At 54.0% G+C, this 23267-nt stretch overlaps 9 protein-coding genes across 9 annotated transcripts in view; 4 read left to right on the forward strand and 5 right to left on the reverse strand.

The window, feature by feature from the left end:
• Window positions 1–1718, reverse strand: part of MONBRDRAFT_23448 (uncharacterized protein) — a gene marked incomplete at both ends in the record, with an annotated part of 1983 nt that extends 265 nt beyond the window's left edge. The window contains 6 exons of the mRNA XM_001743853.1: window positions 32–115; window positions 288–434; window positions 529–709; window positions 797–871; window positions 981–1081; window positions 1536–1718. Coding sequence (XP_001743905.1) covers window positions 32–115; window positions 288–434; window positions 529–709; window positions 797–871; window positions 981–1081; window positions 1536–1718 — 771 coding nt within the window. The remainder of the gene's footprint in view (window positions 1–31; window positions 116–287; window positions 435–528; window positions 710–796; window positions 872–980; window positions 1082–1535) is intronic.
• A 383-nt stretch (window positions 1719–2101) lies between these two features.
• MONBRDRAFT_6303 (uncharacterized protein) lies at window positions 2102–2542 on the forward strand (the record flags this gene model as incomplete). Its single annotated transcript, XM_001743608.1, has 1 exon — window positions 2102–2542. The coding sequence occupies one exon, from the start codon at window positions 2102–2104 to the stop codon at window positions 2540–2542; it is 441 nt and encodes a 146-aa protein (XP_001743660.1).
• A 393-nt stretch (window positions 2543–2935) lies between these two features.
• On the reverse strand, window positions 2936–3598 carry MONBRDRAFT_6304 (uncharacterized protein; the record flags this gene model as incomplete). Its single annotated transcript, XM_001743854.1, has 1 exon — window positions 2936–3598. The coding sequence occupies one exon, from the start codon at window positions 3596–3598 to the stop codon at window positions 2936–2938; it is 663 nt and encodes a 220-aa protein (XP_001743906.1).
• Window positions 3599–5468: 1870 nt separating this feature from the next.
• On the forward strand, window positions 5469–9085 carry MONBRDRAFT_6305 (uncharacterized protein; the record flags this gene model as incomplete). The annotated part of the gene is made up of 8 exons (XM_001743609.1): window positions 5469–5509; window positions 5588–5651; window positions 5782–5900; window positions 6003–7021; window positions 7108–7155; window positions 7340–7539; window positions 7708–8091; window positions 8225–9085. The coding sequence occupies 8 exons, from the start codon at window positions 5469–5471 to the stop codon at window positions 9083–9085; spliced, it is 2736 nt and encodes a 911-aa protein (XP_001743661.1).
• Window positions 9086–10037: 952 nt separating this feature from the next.
• On the forward strand, window positions 10038–11177 carry MONBRDRAFT_1680 (uncharacterized protein; the record flags this gene model as incomplete). Its single annotated transcript, XM_001743610.1, has 5 exons — window positions 10038–10217; window positions 10357–10409; window positions 10544–10694; window positions 10801–10976; window positions 11060–11177. Coding segments are annotated over 5 exons (678 nt in total), but the record flags the coding sequence as incomplete, so codon positions are not given.
• Window positions 11178–11838: 661 nt separating this feature from the next.
• MONBRDRAFT_6307 (uncharacterized protein) lies at window positions 11839–18078 on the reverse strand (the record flags this gene model as incomplete). The annotated part of the gene is made up of 11 exons (XM_001743855.1): window positions 11839–12030; window positions 13540–13626; window positions 14726–15245; window positions 15306–15481; window positions 15587–15745; window positions 15835–15958; window positions 16074–16138; window positions 16453–16542; window positions 16648–16704; window positions 16796–17118; window positions 18057–18078. 11 exons carry the CDS (start codon window positions 18076–18078, stop codon window positions 11839–11841), a joined length of 1815 nt encoding a protein of 604 aa, XP_001743907.1.
• A 180-nt stretch (window positions 18079–18258) lies between these two features.
• MONBRDRAFT_6308 (uncharacterized protein) lies at window positions 18259–18897 on the forward strand (the record flags this gene model as incomplete). The annotated part of the gene is made up of 2 exons (XM_001743611.1): window positions 18259–18375; window positions 18655–18897. Coding segments are annotated over 2 exons (360 nt in total), but the record flags the coding sequence as incomplete, so codon positions are not given.
• Window positions 18898–20130: 1233 nt separating this feature from the next.
• Window positions 20131–20747, reverse strand: MONBRDRAFT_23452 (uncharacterized protein; the record flags this gene model as incomplete). The annotated part of the gene is made up of 2 exons (XM_001743856.1): window positions 20131–20270; window positions 20585–20747. 2 exons carry the CDS (start codon window positions 20745–20747, stop codon window positions 20131–20133), a joined length of 303 nt encoding a protein of 100 aa, XP_001743908.1.
• Window positions 20748–21676: 929 nt separating this feature from the next.
• On the reverse strand, window positions 21677–22454 carry MONBRDRAFT_6309 (uncharacterized protein; the record flags this gene model as incomplete). The annotated part of the gene is made up of 3 exons (XM_001743857.1): window positions 21677–21983; window positions 22167–22255; window positions 22392–22454. The coding sequence occupies 3 exons, from the start codon at window positions 22452–22454 to the stop codon at window positions 21677–21679; spliced, it is 459 nt and encodes a 152-aa protein (XP_001743909.1).
• Window positions 22455–23267: the final 813 nt, after the last annotated feature.

Below are 23267 nucleotides of genomic sequence, written 5' to 3' on the forward strand. Positions count from 1 at the left end.
GGGGGGGGGGGGGGGGGCTCGGGAAACGAACCATTTGTCGCTCCCAATAGACACGCGACTCTTCCAAGGCTGCAACGGCCTGCTGATATGCAGCGTCGGCTTGCTCAGCAGCAGTCTAAGGTGATGGGCGGAAAGGGAGAAAAGGAAAAACACAAAGACAACGATCCGCGCAGTCAGCCTGAACCCATGATCACCTTTCCGGGTCATCAAACAGCCACTCAACGCGGAGAGCAAGTCCATGAGAAACAGCAGAGGTGCTTGCTCAATGAGATGCTCTGACAGCGTACCACGGCCTTCTTTTCTTTGGCGCGTAGCTTCTCCAGTTCTTTGGGCGGGGCAGCAGAAGTAGCCACATCTTCCTTGGCCTTTTCGGCTTCGCGGCAGCGCGTGTTGTAGGCGCGCTGCGCCTTCTCATTGGCTGCAAAGCGCTGTGCCTGTGGATGTCACAAGGTGTCGTTGGGCCTTTGAGGAACACCCAGGTGTCTTCAAGCGGCGTAATTGAGGCAAATGTTGACGGCCCTGGCCTACCTTTTGTTTCTGTGCCTTCTTCAGAGGCTCCTCAATTTTTTTACGAAATTCGCGTTGGGCATTACGCAGGTTCTGAATTGTCTGCTCCATGTCGGTGGAGATGTGTTTGGAGACTTCGTAGTGCTGGACCCCAATTTTATGTGTCTCGCCCACCAGAACATCCCAGCACTTGCGCATGGTCCTGGATGCGACAAGATGTGGATGAGGTAAGAAGCAGGTCAACACGAGAGGGTGACGGAGGGGCCACAAGCGATACATTGGTTCTCACCCGGATTCGGTGGTACCTCCAGCACCTTTGGCCAACTTCATCAGGGCTTTGGCATAGGTTTCTTCGATGCTGGCACTGTGTCGTGGTGAAGGTCGAATGACATGAGTAGGCAGCTGGGATACAGACTTGGGCCACGGGCTCAGGCACGATCCGGCCTGCGCTGCTCAGCCGACCACACACGCACCGCTGTTTTAGGAAGCCAATCACATCCTCTGTGAACTGCTTCGAATCCTTCATGCGTGCATGGAGGACATCAAAGCCCTTGGTGGACAGCATGTCCGCCCCCTATGGCCGGCAAGACCAGAGGTCCGATCAGCGGGAGGAAATCAAACCCGTTTCATTGGCGTGAGTGGAGAGCAGGAAGGCAGGGGACATGTCCAGATAGGAGATGCGGTTGCCAGTACCCACCCAGAAGGAGTGCTCAAACGAGGGTTTGTCCATGGTGCTGTTTGCCTCAATACCCAGACTCGAGCGCGCAAGGCGGAGAGGAGATTGAGATGGACATGCACCGGGACAAGGCGTGAGCTTTGGGTAGGTGGGTGGCTTTGGTCACCCTAAGCGACTCTTGGAGATGTAGCAGGCATAAGCTGAAGGGGCTGATGCAGTGACACTATCTGACACCTGACAGGCCCGCGTCTATGAGATCCAGCAACGATTGCTCGACTGCGGCCAGTGTCCACTGGGTGACGCGCCCTCGCCGACAAAAGCTGGCCAACTCGCGATGCGCTCCCTCACACACAAAAGTAAAAAGAATGAGAGAGGGAGTGTGTGTGTGAGAGAGAGAGAGAGAGAGAGAGAGAGAGAGAGAGAGAGAGAGAGAGAGAGAGAGAGAGAGAGAGAGAGAGAGAGAAACCAAAAGAGAAGGGCACCACACATAGAGATTGAGAAAAAGAGAGAACAGTAGTGCAGTTGCCATAAGCATTATTATCATGTAACAAAAGATCTTGGTAGCACGCACACTCGGCCCTTGTCGCCGCTCGACGGATCTGCTAATTGAATCATGCGCTTCTCCCTCGAGGGGGTACTCGCCATGCCTCGGTCGAGTTCGCCCAGTCCAAGCAGCCATGCCCACTGCCCTATTCCTCCGCTGCCACAAACGGCTGACCCTGCCAATCTGGACAGTTACCAAGTGTGATCAAGTGTTGTGAATCCAAGCACAACAACACACACAAATGTCAGCAAAACTCTTCCTTCTTCCCTCTCTCATGTGGTAGTTGTGCTTTTCCTTTGTATCTTTGCCCTTTATTTCTCTTCTCTCTCTCTCTCTCTCTCTCTCTCTCTCTCTCTCTCTCTCTCTCTCTCGAGATGGAGGGCAATGAGCTGCTGATGCTGCTGCTACACCCCAAGTGGCTGCTCTTCCTGGGCTTGATCACGCTCATCACCCTCGTGTCAGCGGGGAGTGGGGTTTCCTGGTTCTTGATTTGGATCCCGTTTTATGTGCACGATGCCTTGGCCATCGCAGCTCTCATTGGCTGGCTGCGCAAGAGCTATACCCGTCCCTGGTTTGATCGTGTCATGTACACGGGGTTGGTCGTCACCAAGCTTTGGCTGGACGTGTCAATCCCCCTGAAGCTGGACGGACACACATCCATAAGCTACATTGCAGCGTTTGTACCCTTGCCCGTCACCCTGGCCATCGCCTTTAGCCTGCTCTATACCTGGATGCGCAAGTCGACCAACCATTCCAGCCGGCGTCGATCCGCGGGTCGGCCCCGTCGCTACGGAACTCCGCCGCCGGTTGAATGAGTGGCACTAACATCAAGTATTGCTTCTTGTCAAATGGCTTCAACCTGAACGCTTTCGGCTCAGCAGGTGGTCGGAGCAGACCTGGTTCCCAATCTCACCCAGCTGCTGTGACTCTTCGCGAGCATGGCCTCGCCGGATTTACACCTGTGTGGAGGTGGTGAAAAAAAAAATGTCCAGGATAGCTATTTCTTTGAATTAGGCTTTGCACCACCTGCTTCAGGGCTCTGCTGTGCTATGAACACTGTTGTCCCGGCCGTTGATGTGGGACTCAACTCGATCCTACGGATTCATGCACCCGCGAGCAGCCGAATGAGCGTGCCGTGAGTCTCAGAGCCGGCCCGCTGCGCGGGCCATCACTGCGCCCTGTGCGCCCGAATAATTGACCATGTCCCTTCAGTCCTTTCCTCCTTGTCGTTTCTCAAGTACCCCGAGCATCCGGCAGTGATCGCGATGCACCACCAGCCGTACCTGCCAGTATGCCCGCTCTGCGGTTGGCTGCCGGTCAAAGGGCACCCCCAAGAGGCCACATAAAAGACGCGCCGTGTTGTGCACCACCAGCGGCCCACAGTCGGACCCGTTGCGCTGGAGAGGCGAGCTCCCACGATAAACTTGGGGCTCCGGTCGCTGCTGGAGACGTGCTAAGGCCGAGGTGATGGCATAGGAGCACGGCAGCGCGGGACGCTCCCCTTCCACAGGCCCACACAATGAATCATAGACAAAGACCTGACCTGCTCCCACATCATAGTGCAGGAGCGTCCAATGTGTGCCCGAGTTGGCATCCGGGCTGCGACTATCCGACCACGGGATGAAACAGTGGTCGCAATTGGGAACGGGTCCGCCGGCAAGAAGGGCTTGCTGCTCGGCCTCATCCACCAGAAACTTGAGAAGATGTGCCAGGCTGGCTTGCATTAACCATATGCCAGTCTTCGCCGGCTGCAGCTCTTGCTCTAGCCACTCATAACAGAGCGCAAGCACGCTGTCATTCCACCATCGACCGGCAGGCAACAAGGCCAGGTCGTCATCCTCCACGTACACATCGCCGACGCTCAAAGGCATCCTGGACGAGCTATTGTATCACTTCGGGTTGCGGCTAGCTTCGCTCTGCTCTGCGCTCTCTCTCCCTCGTGCTTGGCCAAGCGCAAGACTCTGGCACTGGCTCTGCGCCCAGAGCAAATTGACATGTGAGTCTATCGTCCAAACCTCTTGGCACGGATGAGCCGTCGATTCTGCATGAAACGAAGCCGCGTGCAGCCGGTGTCTCGATGCTCAGCCGCACGTCCTTGCAATGACAAGCCCTCTCCCCTCGTCACGATGGCCAGCTCTTGACGCTAAGCAGTCTGCTATACGTGCGTCTTCACAGCCGCGTCGCGTCGTGACCGAGCAGCCAACAGCCACATCCCCACCCTGATCAAATCGTTTGTCCGCCACAACAACAAAATTCTTTTCCGTGTTCGAGGGATAATGCAGCAAAAGTAGCGAAACATGCAGATGCAAATACCATCACCGTGACAGTACGCGTCGCGAATGAGGCAGTTATTGCAGCAAGCTGCGACGTCAGCACAGTTCACAGTTCGTTCTTGTTGGTGCAAGGTGGTGATGCAAAGCGCGCTTCACCCGACCAGCTCCCCCCGCCGCGCTCTCCCGGCCTGCCAGCAAACACCTGGCATCGCAGCAACAGGTTGCAAGAGTACAGATCAAAACGCCAGTGGCTACTCCTCTTTTTCTGGAAGCCTCGACACTGCGCTCGAGCGTTGGAAGCAACAATCTGGTGGTGCGCTGTCACTTGGCAGTGCAGCCCCAAGTCGTGCCACCGACATATTATTATCCGCGCATTGTGCGACGACAAATCGCAAGCCGCGTCCCGGTGCAATAATTTCCAAGTCGGTCCCTCTGATCAGTTTGACTGTCATACATCCACCACCTGCCTCGTGCTGTGCCCAACTGCGGGCGGGCAGCTAGGAGGGTCGTCCTCAGCTGTCACCGGGCACCATGATGGACGAGGACACTGACTACATGGAGATATCCATGATGGGGAGCAACGGCAGTCAACGTGACTCCTCTGGTACGTGACCACCTCACTCTTCTTCGCATCTCAGCATCCCAGCGTGTCCATCCGAGGTCCTCTTTGATGTGCCTCACCCACCCACACACACACACACACACACACACACACACACACACACACGAGCTTATATGTTTCTTTGACTGACCGTGCCGTTCTGGCTGCCCGCTTTTAAACCTGCGCGCTCGAATGATGCTTAAAATTTACTTCAATCCTTGTACACACCACACAGCCGTTCGACCCTCTGGATTTGTTCGCACCTCCTCCGACTCGGACGATGATCAGCCCCATGCCAATCCCTTTGCCAACCTCTCCGACATTGCGCGCCAGGAAGAAGACTACGAGGATGACAGCGACAACCTTGCCCTTTTCCAGGTCACCTTGCTGCTGCCATGCCTGCCTTGCTTTGCCAACCCAGCAGGGTATCTTGTGACTGCCCAATTGACCTGGTGCAGTTGCAAGCTTTGCTCCGTGCCATTCTTACTTACAAGAGCCCCTCACGCGCATACGCATGTGTTTTTTTGTTGCAGACCTCGCGAACACGACGCCCCAAAGTGGCTCAGGTTCTCAGCTCCCTAGTCCGGCTCAATACCAACCACGAAGGTAGTACTCTGCCCCAAACCCAAGAGTCCAAGACTTGCCACCCATACACACCGCTCTGACGCTCTCTTTGCGCCACTCTTGTGTTCCTTCGTGCTTTGACGCACGCGCACAGACGAACAGAACGGACTCAACGCTGAGGCATCCATGCTAGCCCTTCTGCGCAAAGAGGTATGGTCCTTTCTCCTGACGTTTGGCACCACGAGCCCTGTCACCACTGCTTCATTGACCCCTTTTGCTCTCGACCGCTGCCAGCCAGTCAAGATGGGCACACTCACAGGGGTTTACCTTCCAACGATTCAAAAGTATGTCAAGAACCTCGAGCCAATCAAATGCATCTCAAAGGCCACTCATTTCATGCTGCTCGTCTTATGTTGTGCCAGTATCTTGGGCGTGTTGCTCTACTTGCGTCTTGCTTGGATCGTTGGCAACGCCGGCGTTGGCCAAGTCAGTGTACTTCCACCTTTGAGATTCCTTTGCCATGACCGCGTGCCATGGCACTTGTAGCTTCTAGGTGTACTCTTGAACCCTCTTTTGCTCATTCATACTCTCCTTGCTTGATAACCCATGTCCGTAGACTTTGCTGATTGTATTCATCTGCTGCACAGCCACCCTTCTCACTGCCGTCTCAATGTCGGCCATTGCAACAAACGGCGTCGTGCCTGCTGGTGGGGCCTACTTTATGATCAGTCGCAAGTAAGCAGAGGCTCGTCACGGCCACTAATCCGGTCCGCTGCCCGCAATAAGTGCTCGCCGCTCACCCATGCCCGCGCCATATCATCGCCCCCGGACCTGCAGTCTGGGACCAGAATTTGGCGGGGCCGTGGGTATTCTTTTCTACCTTGGCACCACTTTTGCATCGTCCATGTACGTGCTCGGGGCCATCGAATTACTGCTCACCTATATGGCCCCGGGCATGTCTGCCTTTGGCGACGCAGCACCAGGATCAGACGCCATGCTCAGCAACATGCGCCTCTATGGCACCGTCCTTCTGCTCCTCCTTGGCTTTATCGTCTTTGTTGGCGTGAAATACGTCAATCGCTTTGCCAACGTCTGCCTCGTGGCTGTCCTCGTCTCCATCTTTCTCATTTACATTGGCTTCTTCGCCTCCCCTGAGGCGCGTCAACCAGACGTTTGCCTCATTGACGGCAATCTCATCAACTCGGGCTACGAAGGCAACTGCAGCGTGGCCGACCTTGATCGGAACCTAAGCTACGATTTTCTCACAGTCAACTCCACCTTTGAGCGCCTGCGCGCATTTCCAGGCCTGGGGTCAGGCCAGATGCATGCCAATGTACATTCCAACTACCTGGGCAAAGGTGAAACACAACCAGGGGTGCCAGGCGAGAAGCCGCAAGTCGTGGCAGACGCGACGGCATCTTTTACTGTGCTTCTGGCCATCTTTTTCCCAGCTTGCACGGGTATCATGGCGGGCTCTAATCGATCGGGCGACCTGCGTGATGCCAGCCGCTCCATTCCTGTGGGCACGATTGCGGCCATTCTGACCACCACATTCATCTACATCACCATGGTGCTCTTCCTGGGCGGTGCCGTGCTTGGACCCGTGCTTCGGGACAAGTTTGGCGATTCCATCTCTGGCAGCAACGTCATTGCCGAAGTCAGCTGGCCACATCCCATGCTCATCCTCATTGGGGCTGCTCTGTCCACCATTGGAGCTGGCCTGCAGAGTCTCATGGGCGCCCCTCGTCTTCTGCAAGCCATTGCGCAAGACAGCATTTTGCCCTTTTTGTCGATTTTTGGCAAGGCCTCAGCCTCGGGCGAACCCACCCGTGCTCTCATTCTCACCGTCTTTATAAGTATGTGGCTTCCCCCCTTCTTGTTTCTGTTTTTCGTGTGCGTCAAAAAAACTCACAATATACAATTGCTGGTTTGGTCATTGCAGGTTGGATCGGGGTTATGATTGCTAGTCTCGATTCAGTCGCGCCCCTGGGTATGACCATCCAACCCGTTTTGTTTTTTTTTTCTGGTTATTTTCTTGTTTGTTTTTGCACCGCTCAGCCAAGCCGTGTGTCCAGGAAGGGACTGATTGTTTGGTTGGTTTCGGTCAAAAACTCACACACTCTTTTTTTTTTTTTTATATATATAAATTTGGGACATTGTTCGCTATCGAACAGTGACTCAATTTTTCTTGCTGTGCTACGGCTTTGTCAACTTGGCCTGCTCCTTGCAATCGTTGCTCAAGTCCCCTTCCTGGCGGCCCCGCTTCAAGTACTACCACTGGGGGCTGAGTAGCTTTGGCTTGCTCTTGTGCATCCTTCTCATGTTCATCTCAAGCTGGTACTACGCCTTTGTGGCCACCTTCTTGGCTGTTATGGTGCGTGCTGAGGTCACTTTGCCTACTGAAACCAGCCCGCGTCCGCTATGCGCCCACGACTGCCCTTTGGTTTTTTTCAACGCACGCTTCATCTCCGCAATCGTGTCAGTGTGGCATATTTGCCGTTGCGATTTGCTCATTCGTTTGCATTGGCATCTCCTGATTCAGGTATACTACTATATCGAGTTCAAGGGTGCTGCCAAGGAATGGGGCGATGGTATCCGGGGCTTAAGCATGCAAGCTGCACGATATAGCCTGCTACGGCTGGAGGAAGCGACCATCTCAACACATACTAAAAATTGGCGCCCTCAACTACTGACGCTCATCAAACTGCATCCCGAAACTTTGGACGTTGACGAGCCTCGCCTCATCGCTCTCGCTGGCCACCTGAAGGGTGGCAAGGGCCTGAACATGGTCGGCAGCGTCCTCCCCGGGGATTTCAAGATTCGCATGGCCGACAAGTTCACGGGAGAGGTGGCCATCAAGGCAGCCCTCAAATCTCACATGGTTCAAGGCTTTGCTGAAGTCATCATCAGTCAGGACGTGGCCCAGGTACATACGGGTCGCTATGCAAACCATTTGATGGCTCCCAGTCAGCTGCATGTCTGTTGTCCAGGACAGAGCGGCCGAGGCATCCTGCAACTTGCGTCACACCACGTCTCACTTCCTGTGTGTCTCCGTGAAGGGAATAAGCTACCTTATGCAGGGTGCCGGTCTGGGTGCACTTCAGCATAACAGCGTCTTACTCGGTTGGCCCGAGAGTTGGCGGTCCGCCATGGATAGCAACACGGCCTCTGAATCGGATATGCTAACCTCAATGCAGCAGGTTACGCTCTTCTTTGAAACGCTCAGTATTTGCTCTTTACAGCAGCACGCTATTATCGTGCCCAAAAACCTCCATCTCTTTCCCACCATGGAGGAGAAGCAAGCGGGCACGATTGATGTCTGGTGGATTTTGCATGAGGGCGGGCTTTTACTCTTGCTCGGCTACCTCTTGCAGCACGATCCGGTGTGGCGTAAGTGCCGCCTGCGTGTGTTCACTGTGGCCGAGAACGACGACAACACGATTCAGATGGAACGGGACTTGCAAACATTCCTGTACCATCTGCGCATTGACGCCGATGTGCGCGTGGTGGAGATGCTCGACAGCGATATTGCAGCCTACACGGTGGAACGCACGCGCCGCATGGAAGACCGGCGTAGCTTGCTTCACAAACTGCAACTGACACGGCGTCAACAGAAGCACGTTCTTGAGCAAGCCGTGCCCACTCAAACCGAGAAACCGCCTGGTCAAGATGGCCCGTCTTTTGCCAACGAAAACGTGCGCATGATGAATACGTCAGTCAAGCTGAACCGAATGTTGATGGAACACAGCAAAAATGCCAGCCTCGTCCTCATCAATTTGCCCGACGTGCCGGTGACGGGTGCCGAGGACTTGGACAAAGCCACGGATTACTTGGAGTTTGTGGAGGTTCTGACCGAAAACCTTCAGCGTGTGCTCCTGGTCCGTGGTGGTGGCCGTGAGGTTGTTACCATCTTTTCCTAACAAGTAGATTGTTGCTGCACAAAATGACGACATGCTTCAACAGCAACCACCACCGTCTAATTGGACCAGCGAACCCTATTCAGTGATGCTGACAATTCTCATTTTCCCGCCAAAAAACCCCCAAAGTTTGTCGACAAAAAAAAAAAAAAAAAAGTCGAACCCTTTGTAGAAATGTGTGTGTGTGTGTGTGTGTGTGTGTGTGTGTGTGTGTGTGTGTGTGTGTGTGTGTGTGTGTGTGTGAGGGGTCGCATGCACATCTCCACGACTGCAACCAACAGCCCCATTAAGATCATTTACTCAGAAGCGTTGAACGGCTGGCATCCACCAAGGAACATGAATGCGGTGGAGCTTGAACAGGCTCAATCGAGCCATGAACCTCCAGAACACTTGCGTGATGCCTTCGTCCGCGTGTACGGCGAGATGCCAGTGCTTGAGATCCAAGAACGCTTTGCCGCGCGTCGCCCTGCCAATGCCTACCTTCACACGCACATTGCTCGTGTGACGGTCTGCATTACTAACGAGCTGGATCAGGTTTGTCCATACTCACCCCAGCCCCACCGTAAAAGGTCATCGCCTCTTGCAATCGCTGCTGCGGTTGTACGGTCCCTTCCCGCCCATCATCCTCATCTCACTGACTCTGCTCAAGGGGGCACAATTGCTTCCGTGCGTTGAGCAAGATCACCTGCAGCTACTTGTCTATCAGCTGTATCCGGGCGGTGCCCTCGAGGAGATCGATGAAATGGCTACCGACGAGCCGGATCAGGCCAGCAACGCCACACAAGTGAGAGCGCGTTGATGTGTGCGTGTGTGCGTGTGTGTTTGGGGGGGGGGGGGGGGCGTTGGCATTTGCACTGCCAGCTAAATCATGAGCAGAGCATAGTGCTGGTCCTTGTGTGATGCGGACATTCTCTGACCGGGAACCATGACCATGCTGATCGGAGTGCTTTAGTCCTTGCTCCCCTCTGTGCGTTTTCGAGATCTTTGGGAGAGCTTGGTGTACGATGGTGCAATCCAGCAAACACTCTTGCGCTATGCGCTCTCCATTCTCCACTTTAGTGACCGCGGCGTCAACCCCAGCCTCGTGGCCTGGAACAAGACAATCCTGCTTCACGGTCCTCCGGGTACCGGCAAGGTGGGCGCGCATATCGATGGCCAGTTTGTGCACTTTTTGACCGCGCCAGCTGTACCCATGCCTGTGCGCCCTTTGAGGGTCCTGCTATGGCGATGGCTCATCCCCCATTCTTGAAACTCGTCATGGCGCTTGTTTCCAGACCTCGCTATGCAAGGCCTTGGCTCAAAAACTCTCCATCCTCCTGAGCCCACGGTGGGATCCGGCATCAGCTTGCTATGATAGGCTCAGATGCGTGAAGGTGTTCTGTGGTTGAGAAATTGTTCACCCGCTGCTGTGACTTTGGCCTTTGATCTGCCCCATCTGACCACGCCTCCATCTTTGAGTAGTTATGTGCACGCCCGTCTGGTAGAGATCAACAGCCATTCCCTCTTTTCCAAATGGTTTTCGGAGAGCGGCAAGCTCGTAACCCGACTGTTCGCTCAGGTTCGCGAGTTGGCGGCCAACGAGCAAACCTTGGTAATCATTCTCGTCGACGAGGTATGCGCTTGGTATGGATGTGCGAACCGAACGAGCATCTTGCCTTGCTGCTAGAAGCCGACGGTTCCGAACGAAAATTCATTGCTGCGATTTGTGTGGCAATCAGGTGGAGAGCTTGGCAGCGGCTCGCTCAGCCTCGGTCAACGGCTCAGAACCAAGTGATGCCGTTCGAGTGGTCAATGCACTGTTGACGCAAATTGACCAGTTGTCCTATTTTCCGAATGTGATGCTGTTGACCACCAGCAATCTCGCCGGAGCAGTTGATGTTGCCTTCGTGGATCGGTGAGAGGCGGTCGAGCAGCCCCTCCGGTGTGGTATCAACAGGGCACTGCCCTTCTCTCATCTTTACAATATGCGACTCTTAGAGCGGACCTCAAAATTCACGTGGGGCCACCGTCTCTGGCCGCTCGATACCGCATTCTTCACTTGGCTTTGAGTGAGCTTGTGCGCAAAGGCATTGTCAGTACAGCGCAACAGCTCGACGACTTTGAGCTGGCCAAAGCTATCATCGAGCTGCGCAGGTAATATTTGAAAGACCATCAGGGGCAAGAAGTACCTCGCTGCAGGGGGTAGGGAGGATGGTTCAGATTATCTTCTTGTCCTTTGTCAGGCTTCAGAGCGTTTGCACGGATTCAGCGCCAACATTCTTGGTTATTAAAAAAAAAATACCTTAAAAATGACTCGAAATCATGTTCACAATGGCGCCTGATTTCTCCTCCTTATTAGATGTGACGAACATGATGGCCAAGTGACCTCTGAGCTTTTGTGCTTCATGGATATAGTCGAGTCAGTCTTGATTGCTCTGCTTTTTTTTGAAGGCATCAGATGTCATGTTGATTATGAATTATTCTCCGCCACCCGCGAGAGCGCAGGCGAAGCGAAGGCCTGTCTGCACGTGCTCTGAAAAAACTCCCGCTTCTAGCGCATTGCCAATGTCGCCAGGTAAGACAGGGTGTCAGCTGCTTTCGCGCATCTCGCGGTACAATTTTTATCACACTGGCACGCTGCCCGTTGTAGCCAAGCGGTATTCCTCTTGAGCAGTACTTGCATACGCTTGCGCATACGCTCACGTGCGAGTTGGCTGAGCGTGACCGCCTCGCTAGCAGCCTCTAAGCTAATGTTGGAGCTAGAGGCTTGCGTTGCCTCAGAAGAAGGCACCCAGCAGCTGGTCACTGACGGTGCGAATTTGAGGAACGTAGCCAGTCTCAGATTCAACATCACCGTCTCGCAGATGCACCAGCACATCGCGCACGTAATCGTCCAGCGTGTCACCGCGGGCATACTTGCTGTTGCCAATGACACAACCCAACAACTCGAGCAGCTCAAGTTGGGTTTCCTATCAAGAACCAAATTGATCCAACCAAGAAGTTAGTAATCCCAAGGCGGTTGACTTGCGTCAGAGACTCGTTACAGAACTGGTCATTGGGAGCGCGAGTTCTCAAGCTCCCTTGAAGGGGGAAAAAGAAGAAAAAATTTGCGGTGCTCGAGTCGGCAACCATTGACTTGACTCACCCCAGTAGGCATAGGCGTTGAGCCAATTTCGCGAAGGAGAATTTCCACCAAAACACGACAGTCACTCTCATACAACAATCGCTTACCAACCGGGAAGCGAAAAACATCCTAACACAAACGCATCCCCATGTTCAAGACTGGTGAGTCAGCCCCCGTGATTGATATCTCAACAAGGAGCACCACTCAGCGACAGCACGGCGGAAAATCACAGTGCAAGCGTGGTGACAAAAAACAAGACCTTGAACAACTTGACAATGCTGTGTTCTCGTGCCAGTGGCTGTCCAGTGGGAAACAGTTTGGTGCTCTCTGCAACTGGATCCTAAAGCACGATTCGATCCCGATCACCAAAAGGCAATGCAATGCACCAGGACAAGTCAGTCGACAGTTTCAGCTCAAAAGACATCACCAGCCACGATTGCGCCGCAACGAACAGTCAAAGTGTTGAAGTTTTCCATCAGCTTCTCGCCAAAACGGCCGGCATCGCGGTGCGTCAAAGCTTGGAGGACCTGGATGTATACACACACCATCAGCAATTTAATCAGACCGCAGGCCACGAAAACCAATGGCACGCTGTACAAGGCGCTTGCAAAACTTAGAGCTCAGCAGTTTTCATGATGTTCACAGGGTAGATCGACTTACGACATTCTGTTGGCTGTCTGCGTGTGGTGGAAAGTGGCGATTGAAAGCCAAGATCAAAGCAAGGGCCTGCTCGCCAATCTATAGCCCAAGGTCAACTTGATCTGAGAACAGAGGTGCGACATCTCTTGAACTCTGCCTTGGGGCGTGAACCCGGCTGCCAAGCCAGCTGCCTCAAGCCAATCCTACCCGTCGTTGCGCTTGTGATGTGGGTACATGTTCGACGATATCCAAGAGCGACAGCACAAACTTGGCATTCAAGTACTCTACGTCCATCAGTCAACCACCCAGCCCCCGCAGAGGAGAGTATTGCACATTGCACCAAAAGACGTAGACGTGAGCTGTGTGGAGAGAGCGAATGAGAATACGCTTATTCCGACTAACCATAGTGAGCAAAATTGATTGCTGTTCCGTCGGCAAAGAGCATGGTCTCCAAGAGGAGGCTGTAGTAGTTGAGACTTGCGTTGAGCGGATTCCACGGTGCTTCACAACACCCACGCACCAGCTCCACGGGCAGAACTGTGAGCTATCCACCACAACAGGCCAAAAAAACAGAAAAGGCGTGAGTTGCGCCAGCTCAAAGCGTCCGCTGATCGATTGCAGGCCAGCGGTATCGCCATCAAGGTCGAGGGAGCACAGATGACATGGCGAAAGCATCAGCATATTGTTGGGAATGAGGACAAGATTGGGTACAGACCTTCAAGGCCTCGATGATGCCATCATCAATACGCGCCACCCCGCCCAGGATGCGGACAAGGTAGAGTTGAAGTTCAGTGCGTTGTTCCTGCGGCGCGTGGCAGGGCCATGAGCAGAGCGCTAAGTTCTGTTGCACATGGCTGGAGGTATCATTGTGGCTCGTCTTCAGGACCACGAACCATTTGGTAATATCGAACAAGTGTGTCGATAATCTCGTACTCGCCCATGCTTCCTTGTGTTTGCCAATCACGCACGAGTCCTTGGACTAGTTTGGGGTTGGCAGCCTACTTGCACGCGGTGATATACGTAAGGGTGTGACAACACCCGAAGTGCATCGGGGCAGGTGGAAAGAGCACGAAATAAGAGGTTGCATACAATGGTCAGCTCCTCCAGCTGCTCAAGGACTCCAACAATGGTTTGTCTGGGGAGAAGATTGGGTCCGTGTGAGGCGTGCACTTGGCATGAATCTTTCATGCACATATCTCATACGATCATCCCTTCAGAATCGACGCGAGATACGCACGAGTCATCACCAGCAGCCCAGCTGCGTTGTTGTGAGTCATTACAGATGGCGGTGATGCGGGAGAAGAGCGACTGTACAAGGAGAGCCGCGCAAAGAGCGTATTCACGTGAGACACTCGCCAACAACTTGGGCCTTCAGCGAGAGGCAAACAAGTTGAGCCACACCGCAAGGAGTTCGCGGTCCTGGCCACCCTCTTGCAGATACTCATCATTCAAATTGACAGCATCTGCTAACATGCCACCTATAGCAGGACGGTCAAAGTGTATTAGGCGAAGGGCTGTCTGTTTTTCGTTGGATGGCACTTGTAAGACACATACTGAGCTGGTCAGTCTCGGGGCTCGTGTCTAGTAACATCATCAGTATGACACCCAATGCCTCTCTATGAAGCCGCTCACAAACAAAAATGAGGTTGGGCGCACTCTGAACGAGGAAGGCAAACTCGAGTAAGGTCAAGATGTCTCAAGCACATGAAGACCAGTATTCATAAAGGAGACGGCACACAGACTTGGAATCAGCAAAGGTGAGCTTGGTGTGGTCACGCAAATACTGAATAGCATCGTCATGCACCTGCCGCACACCAAAATTGACAACTCGGTGGGTATGAGGTCTGGTATCACGTCGTCCTTGACCTAGCATGGAGTGATAGCAAGTCAAACAGACGCACCCGATCCAAAAGCTGGTCAAAAGGAACGGGGGCGCGGTGTGGACGTTGAGTGGCAGCCGCGGTTGACGGGGCACCTCTCGAGGGTGTCGCAATATCACCCATAGGGTGATCTGGTGATGCATCACCTGGAGCGGAGCTACTGTTGATGTCAGCCTTGGCAGCAGTTGCGGAGCTGGGAGGCTCGGGTGGTCGTGCCGTGTGATGGCGCGCAATTGAAGGGTGGTGAACAACACCAACGCGGGAGGACACATCGTGGTGTGACTCGGGGCCGGAACTATGGTGGGCCTGCGCTACAGCCACCTCGCTCTTGACATCCATGCTGTCCCTGCTCGCCTGAGGTACGCTCGTGGTTGTGGCTGGCGATGATGGGGCTTGGCGCTGGGGCACGATGGATGGCGCTCGGGCCAATGCGTTGGTGCTGAGCGTCGAACGGCGAGAGGGTGGTGCAGGGGCCTGCCGAGATGCCGTTCTAGCGCCAGCGTGCGATATCGAGTGACTTTGTAGAATTACAGCGTCGGTGCTAGCGTGCAAATGGATGGAAAATGATAAAAAATAAAAGAAGAAGAAAAATAAAACCAACCTTCGAATAGCATCAGTTGCCGACGGCTTGGGCGTCATCAGATCCATGGGCATTGGCTCGGTAAGAGCCCGCTTGACAGGGTCATAGTAGCGCACGAAATGATCCAGCTCACCAGAGATGTCATTGCCGTTGCGGAGCTCTGAACGCGCCAGCGCGAGTTTGGCCATGTGCAAACGCTGTGCAGCATCAGCAGGTGAAGCATGAAATTCTAGCCCATCGCAACGCCAAGAGGACAATAGAAATAGGGGGACAGTCAGATGCCGCGTCTAGCTTGAGTGTACCTCAGAATTGAGCAAAAGGCCATTTTTGGCAGTGTCTAGAACAGTCTGCATGCACCATTCGATGCGATGAATCTTCTCAAGATTTTCCTCGTTGAGCTTGCGCGTGGTGGGCATCTCATAAAAGAGTGGTTGCTTGAGCTTGCCAAAGGAACCAGCCACCTACACAGGCACACGTTTGTGGTGAAGCCCGACCAAGAAGAGTCGACCTTCAGGTGCTGAAAATCACAGTATCATGTTGATGGACCTACCTCAAAGCCGTAATAATGGCTGAGGAGGTCTTCCACGTTGTCGCGTTGTACTGAATCACCACGTAGATGGTAAATCTGGCCCGATTGAAGGATGGGCATCGTCTCCATTTTCTTGGCCTTGGATCTGTTCACAGACACACGAGTGTTGTGGAAAGCAAGGTGGACCATGTACGCTGTGAGTGTTAAAAAGAAGTTGCAAGCGTGGGTTGTTCAACGCATAATTAGGCCGGGTTACTGACAACATGTAGAGATGTAAATTGCCCTTGATGTCTTCGCCCACCACATATGCACCTTTGACGCCATTCTGAGCGACGAGAATCAAAGATCAGAGTCAGAAGGGGGTAAGCTGTGCAAGGAGTCATGGTCGAGTATAGCGGGCATAAAACCAACTTTTTTGAGGGCAGCTTCGATATCGAGATCCGAAGCACGAGCGCAAAAGTAAGGCATTTCTCGAACGTTTGGTGGCTTGACGGGCGTGAGAAAGGCCGCCGGAGCATAGCCAGTCTATGCCACATCAAAAGTACAGCACGGCGGGGCAAGTGCAAAGCACAGCCAAATCCTCTCATCAGCGTTGGTATTCTACAGGCACGGTAGAGCTACAGCTACAGCTACGCGTACCGTGGCCATGGTTTCCTGAAGCTGGACTTGCCACCAGGAGGCATCAGACTGATTCAGGACCTTATAGGTCATCCCGGCCACCAATTCAATCTGAAGGAGATTCAAGCGATCAGGGTTCAAAGTGGAGCAGCCGGATCAGGCGAGGATGGCCAAGTGTCTGTGAGCAGGAGAATTTGCCGAGTTGAACACCAGTACCTGTTGGGCATCCCGTCGATCTGGTCGGAAATCGTACATGGCACGATACAAGGGCAGCTGTACCAACAGTGTCCACAGCAGAGGGATGAGTCGAGTGATCGTACACACATACACGTGCGCACGCATAGAGCCCTATTCCCAGATATACCTTGGACTCTGGGGAGACATATGCAGTGAGGAACTTGGAGGGGAAGTAGCCCTCTGCACCCGTGTTGATGTGCTTGACCATGTACCAATCTACAGTTGGGTGAGACAGAGCCAGATCGGACCAGGCGCAGGAACAAGTGAGCCTAGGAGAGGTCGAAGAGAGAGCAGCTTGGCGTTGAAGGATGGCGAAGCGTGGGAAGGCGTTGATGAGCCTGCACCTTGCGTCTGGCGTTCCTTGAGCACCAGTACGTCTCCCGCGCTGGCAGCAATGCAAGTCGGTTGATCGGAAGATGGATGCCAGCTCTTTGTAACTTGAACCCAGTTCTGGTTTGGGAGGGAGCTAGGGTGAGTGGAGATGAAGTGCAAGCGCGAGAGGCCAGGTTTGAAGCGGCGCCGAACCGGGTTGCGGTTTTGTCGCTCAGCTGCCACGGCGGCCGCGGCGCGGCTTCGATTCACTGTCCCACGCTACCACAACGCAATCCTCGCACGGGTGATGAGATGATCGATAGGCTAGAAGATTGAAAAAAAAAAAGAAGCTTCATGCGACGAAAGAAGACCAGGCCTACCCGTTGAAACATGGACATGGTGCAGGTCGAAGTGTCGGTCAGCCCGGTCTCCAATTCATCTAAAAGCCAGAGGCGAGGGGGCAGCAGTGTCTCGGTCGTGGGTATGCATGCGATTGAAGGGTAGGGGATAGAAATCTCCAGCAAGCTCATCTCCCTTCCAAAACTTGCCAGGGAGCGCAGCACTGCCTCACCCACTCACCCCCCACAGGGTCAAAGAGGTCCAAAAGTCAAGAAAATGCCGTGACGGCGGCGCTCACGATTTGACGACCACTGTGCAACTTTTCTGTTGACAAACAAACGTTCATGCGCGACCCAAATTGTCAGACAGACCGATGGTTTCGTTGTCAGATTTTGGTCAGCGTGTGGTTGTTGGAAGCAGTTTTGAGCCGTTACACACAAGTTTTCGTTTCTGTGGCTTGTTGGAGTGGAGGCGGGGCGCGGGCGGGGGCGGGGGAGCATCGGGGAGCATTCAAACTTATGCATTCGAATGGAGCCGTGCTGATAACCAGGAGGCACCACAAAGTTTGAGCCGAGTGCCGGGAGGGGAGTACCCTCGCCCAACAGGATTTGGCATGGACAAATTTGTGGTCCGGCGGGCTGGACCTGCGCGCCAGTTGCCGCGGCGTCGCGGGGCACCCCCGCTGAAACAGGCCAAAATCGAGGATTTGCGGGTACGGCACGTCGTGTCTAGCTTACTGGCTTGGTGTGTGGAGGCCATGACGGAAGTCTAAGTGGCTTGGTGTCCTGTGCTCTCATTTCTTTCTGTTTTTCTCCGTTTCCCTCGGTCTCAATTCATTTTTTCGACAACCTTTAGGGCGTGGTTTTTATGGATGATGCACAGCGACTCAAACAAGCATTGGACGCAGATCCCCAGGATGTGGCGGGAATGATCATGGCCATGGAGTCGTTGGAGCGTAAGCGCGTTGCCAAGCAGCTCATCAAGCAAATGGGGCTGCTGCCAATCTTGAGCATGCTGCGAGTCCATGGGGATACCCATGTGGCAAGTTTGGCCAAGGTATGCTTGACTATTGACCGTTGCTGACTCGACAGGGCTCAGACATGGCGTTCGGCCATCGTTGGCCAAGTCCTCGGACCAGCTGGCTCATGTGGCATGATAGCGATTATATGCCACCTGGAGTGAAACAGTAGCTGCCGCACCAAAGCCGCGCCTGCCTGTGAAGCGGGAGGGTCCTGATGAGGCGGTGCGTGTCGTGCAATTGCCACATGTTCCAGCCGGCATTGGCTCTTGCGGCTCCATCTGATGAACGTGACGCTCTTGTCATGGGGCGTGCAGGTGCGCCAAGCATGCTGCCGGCAGATATGCTCGGCCTTGGGCGTGCCTCCACCAAAGCAAGATCTGGCTGCTTCCCTTGCAATTCGCATTGACGACGACGAGAGCGCAGCGGAGTGCTTGGCACGACAAATTGATGACGCAATATTTGACGCGGTGGGGCACCGACGCACTGGTCTGCGCTATCGTGCCGCTGCTACGCGCCTGGCGTCCGAATTGCGCCGGCGGGCCCAGCTGTGTGAGAAGGTCCGTGAGGCTGTCAAGGCTTTCACCTGGTGGGCATCGAGTGAGCCGCGCGGATATTGAGTGTGGCTTGTGTTCCTATCATGTATAGGCTTGGACAGGCCAGTTGCCTGCTGCCGTTTTGGGTCAGCGTGCAGCTCAGGACATGGACGGACTGCTGGCAGAGTTGGATGCGCGCTCCACACATCAATGACAAAGCCGACGCACGGTCACGCTGTTTTTGGGTGACGATGGCGCTTCGGCTTGGTGTTGAGATACTCGACAGCACGATCTGCCAAAGAGCCACGGTGCCAGCCTGGAAGAACGATGCTAGGCGCAGGTCAGAGGCATAGAATCAACGTCTAGACGAGGCGCCTGCTCAAGAAACCCTTTTAGAGGCTTGTAAATAACTCTCAATTCAATTCCATGCACAGCATGGGGGTCCAATTGGCATCGGTGCTTTGCGCGAGCGCACTCGTGGTCAACAGCATTGGAGGCATTCACGCATTTTACTCTGAATGGCTTTTGGAAGATGACGGGTCAGCTGTGCCCGAGGCGCGGCCTGGAATACTTTCTGCTTCTGGCCCCAGCTCTGCTTCCGGTGATGGCTCAGCGGCTAGATGACATAGGTGCCGACTCATGACCCAAGTCTCGCACAGGAGGCTGCAGATGCGGCCAAACAAGAGCAGGGCCCAAATCCAAAAGCGGACTTGGCGAGGCAAGCGCAGGCTACTAGCTGTCCAAAACCAGAGCAAGCAGAGCAGTACACAGGAAGAGGAGACGTTATCAAAAGCAATTGCCTGCAGGTAGCAGGGGCACACGGCGACAATTCAGATCCATTGGGAATGCGCGGTATCCTACCAACTCCCTTATTTTCCGCGTAGTACCAAATTGGGAGAACGTGCAAGCCTGCGATGGTGATGGTGCCGAGAGGTGTGCGAAATCCTACATTCAAGCGGCAAAGCGGCAAGGCGGTATCAGCCGACACAGCGCAAAAAGAGTTGGTTGCCTATCTGTGCTTGGGTGGAGAGCCGAGGGAGCGCACCATTAGCCATAACGGCTTGAACAAAAGCCGGGGCTTCGGTGAATTTGAGTTTCCAGTTGGGGCCCTGCGGACGACAAGGCATATTGCCTCGTCAAATCAAGTTTGAAGACAAACCAGTGAGCGGTGAGCAGGGAGGGCATTGGACAGCCCACCTGAGAGTGAAGAGCAATGAAGGTGATCCATTCGATACAGCCAATCCAGCCACCCAAAGCCTAAGGGGCACGGCAAAGGCAAAAGGGAGGGAGGGAGAGGGAGAGGGAGAGAGAGAGAGAGAGAGAGAGAGAGAGAGAGAGAGAGAGGTGAGACTGCAAGCGTGGTGTTCTTAACGTGAAGCCTTCTTTTGTCTCGACCACTGAGGCAGGCGGGAAAAGACCAGTCTTACGGGTGCCACTCGAGCCCAAAGCAGGCTACGGCCTAGGTTGTCAATGGCTACATCCAGCTACGGGTCGGGACAGTCGTAGCGTAGCATAGCGAAATGAATGAGTCTGCTTCCAAAAAAAAAAAATTGCAAAGCAAAATCAATGGCCCTCAAAGCTCACAAACGCGCCGAGGGCTGAAGTCTGATGCAAGGCACGAGCAAGTGCGCCGTCCACAACTGGCAAAAGGATGGCCGGCAGAACAGGCGGGGAGATGAGTGGCAGGGCGGGTGCTAAAACCACGTCGAACGGGCCGGCAGGGAGAAGCGTGGCGCACAGTCGAGTGCTGCTTGTAGGCTGTAAATGATGAGGAAGGACTTGGGAAAGGCATCAAAGAGGCGGGTAAAGGCCAGCAAAATGAGGGCCAGTCTCAGATAGCCGATCAAATTGGGTGCGTACAGCCACACGCTCATGGCTTCTGCATGGGCGCGCCCGGTCATGACGATCGTTCACGGAGGTCACTGCCTCAGCAAAAAAAAAAAAAGACTTAGTTTCCGTGTTGATGTGATGATGATGTTTGAGCAGCTTTTTCTGACATTTGAGTTCGTGAGCGTTGCCGGCAAACCCCTTCTCTGCATTCACAGTGGTCGAGGACTTTTTGTAATAGATCGCGACACCCCTGTTTCTCACATACGTTCGAAAGATGCTTGTCTCACGTTTCCAGCAAAAATCAATGGATTTCCTGAGTGGGTCAATTTTTCATGTCAATTATGTTAGGGCCCATCCTGGGGAGAGGGGACAACCTCGCTCGGCTGAAAGCATTGCGACAGGAGAGTGTGAGGCAGGGCTAATCCCTCCATCCGGGGATTGGTGGTCGTCTCTGTGGCGCCCTAGGAATTCATCGTCAACATCCGCACCACCACTCATCGTCAGGCTTTTTCCGCCTCTCTTTTGATCAACTGGTTCACGAGTTGCATTTACTATATTACAAAAAGTCCTCGACCACTGTCAATGGCCGTGATTCCATTAGGAGGCAAGGGCCAATAGACGAATGGACATAAAGGAGGGAGGAGGAGTGCATCGCTTGTCGTTGGAAAATTTATGCAGCAACCACCAAACCCAAGAGGGATGTGGAGTGAGGCACACTTGTCGAATTGACAAATTTAAAGATCATTTTTTTGGCAATCAAATTGTGGCATCTGATGAGCAAGAGCCGCGAGCAAAAGAGAAACGACATGACGCCCGTGATATAGAGGAACCCTGCCCCTGTGCGACTCCCAAAGCTGGCCGCAGTCTTGTTGCCCAAAACTGCGTTAAATCCAACCAAGGATTTCCTTGACCGAGCCAACCTGGCTGCGAGCATGGAAAAGCCAATGCGCCACCATCGTAACCGACAAGCGGCTTACAGACGGCGACCACGGCGACCACCTTTCTTGCGGGTGCTGTCCGAGGGGATGGGGGTGACATCCTCGATGCGGCCAATCTTCATGCCAGCGCGAGCGAGGGCACGGAGAGCCGACTGAGCGCCGGGACCGGGGGTCTTGGTGCGGTTGCCACCGGTGGCACGCAGCTTAACGTGAAGGGCGTTGATGCCAATCTGCTTGCAGCGCTCAGCGACATCCTGGGCGGCAAGCATCGCGGCGTAGGGGCTAGCCTCATCGCGATCAGCCTTGACCTTCATGCCACCAGTCACACGCGAGATGGTTTCCCTAAATTACCGTGATAACAACCACGAAGGTCATGTGCATCCAAGCGTGAGCACAAGAGAAGACACGCCACAACGCAGACGACCGGCACAACTCCAACTGGCCATGATACATGGAACACTCGACAAGTCGAAAGGAGCGCACAGCCTTGAAAACGGTCGCCAACAAAAAAAATCGGATACTCACTTTCCGGACAGATCCGTCACATGGACGAAGGTGTCGTTGAAAGAGGCAAAGATGTGGGCAACGCCAAAGACGAGCTCACCGTCGGCCACCTGAAAGTACGACATGGGGAAAAAATGCCATCAGCCTCAATCTCATAAACAACGAGTTGTGCCGTGGAAGAAGCTGCCCTGGCCAGGCCTCGTGCTACGAGCGGGCACGCGGAAGAGATTTTTGGTCAATACTTACACGGGGACCGAGGGTCACCTCTTCCTTCTCCTTGGGAGCGGCGGCTGTCTTCTTGGGAGCCATGGCTATGAGGTCTGACCAGGTCCGATCAAGGGTTTAAAAAAAAAAAAAAGTAACCAGGAAGAGACGTGAGAATCCGACAAGTGTGCGCAGCAAAAAAAACAAACGTGGGCTGACACGGCCGTAGAAGAAAGATGCACACGGGCAGGGCACTGCATGACCCTCGACACAAAACAACATGATGATGGACCATCCCACTACATCCTCAGCACCAAGAGCACATGCGCCCTCAAGGAAAAAAAAACCAGCCATGCGGGCTGCTGGCTGGGATGCACAAAGTCATCATTCATCTGGTGCCAACGGCAGTGCCTTGGTCCGCGGTCTAGGCAGCATGCACTCATATCTCTTCCTGACTGCCCTGACTTTGGAGCCTCAAGCAGATGTCCAAGGGCTGAACCTCGCTCAACACGACCCGGCCGGTCTGGTCGCGCGCTTTGGTGCCGTGGCCAGACGACTCAACACACCTGGGTAAGAAAAGTACGAGAGCGAGGGTTCAAATCTCGATGTATCAGCGCTCAAGACTGAACAAATTTCCTCGAAGACTCGCGGAGACTCTTCCAACACGAGCGTCGTGTCTGACATCTGGTAGCGAGGGACCTTCTCTTCCATGTTGGCGGCTTTCGGCGCAAGTGTAGCCCTGGTCACACTTTCAGCTAAAAATCAGCTGTTTGTTGGATTTGTGTGTGTGTGGCAGGATGACATTGAAATCGCACATTCAACGGTAATGCACATGTACATGGGGGAAATTGGTCTCCATGTGTCTATCAAGCAAGAACAAAGCGGGGTCCAACACAAAGTGACTGCGTGTGTGTGTGT

Source organism: Monosiga brevicollis, genomic scaffold, assembly GCF_000002865.3.
Source record: "Monosiga brevicollis MX1 MONBRscaffold_4 genomic scaffold, whole genome shotgun sequence".
Taxonomy (NCBI): domain Eukaryota; class Choanoflagellata; order Craspedida; family Salpingoecidae; genus Monosiga; species Monosiga brevicollis.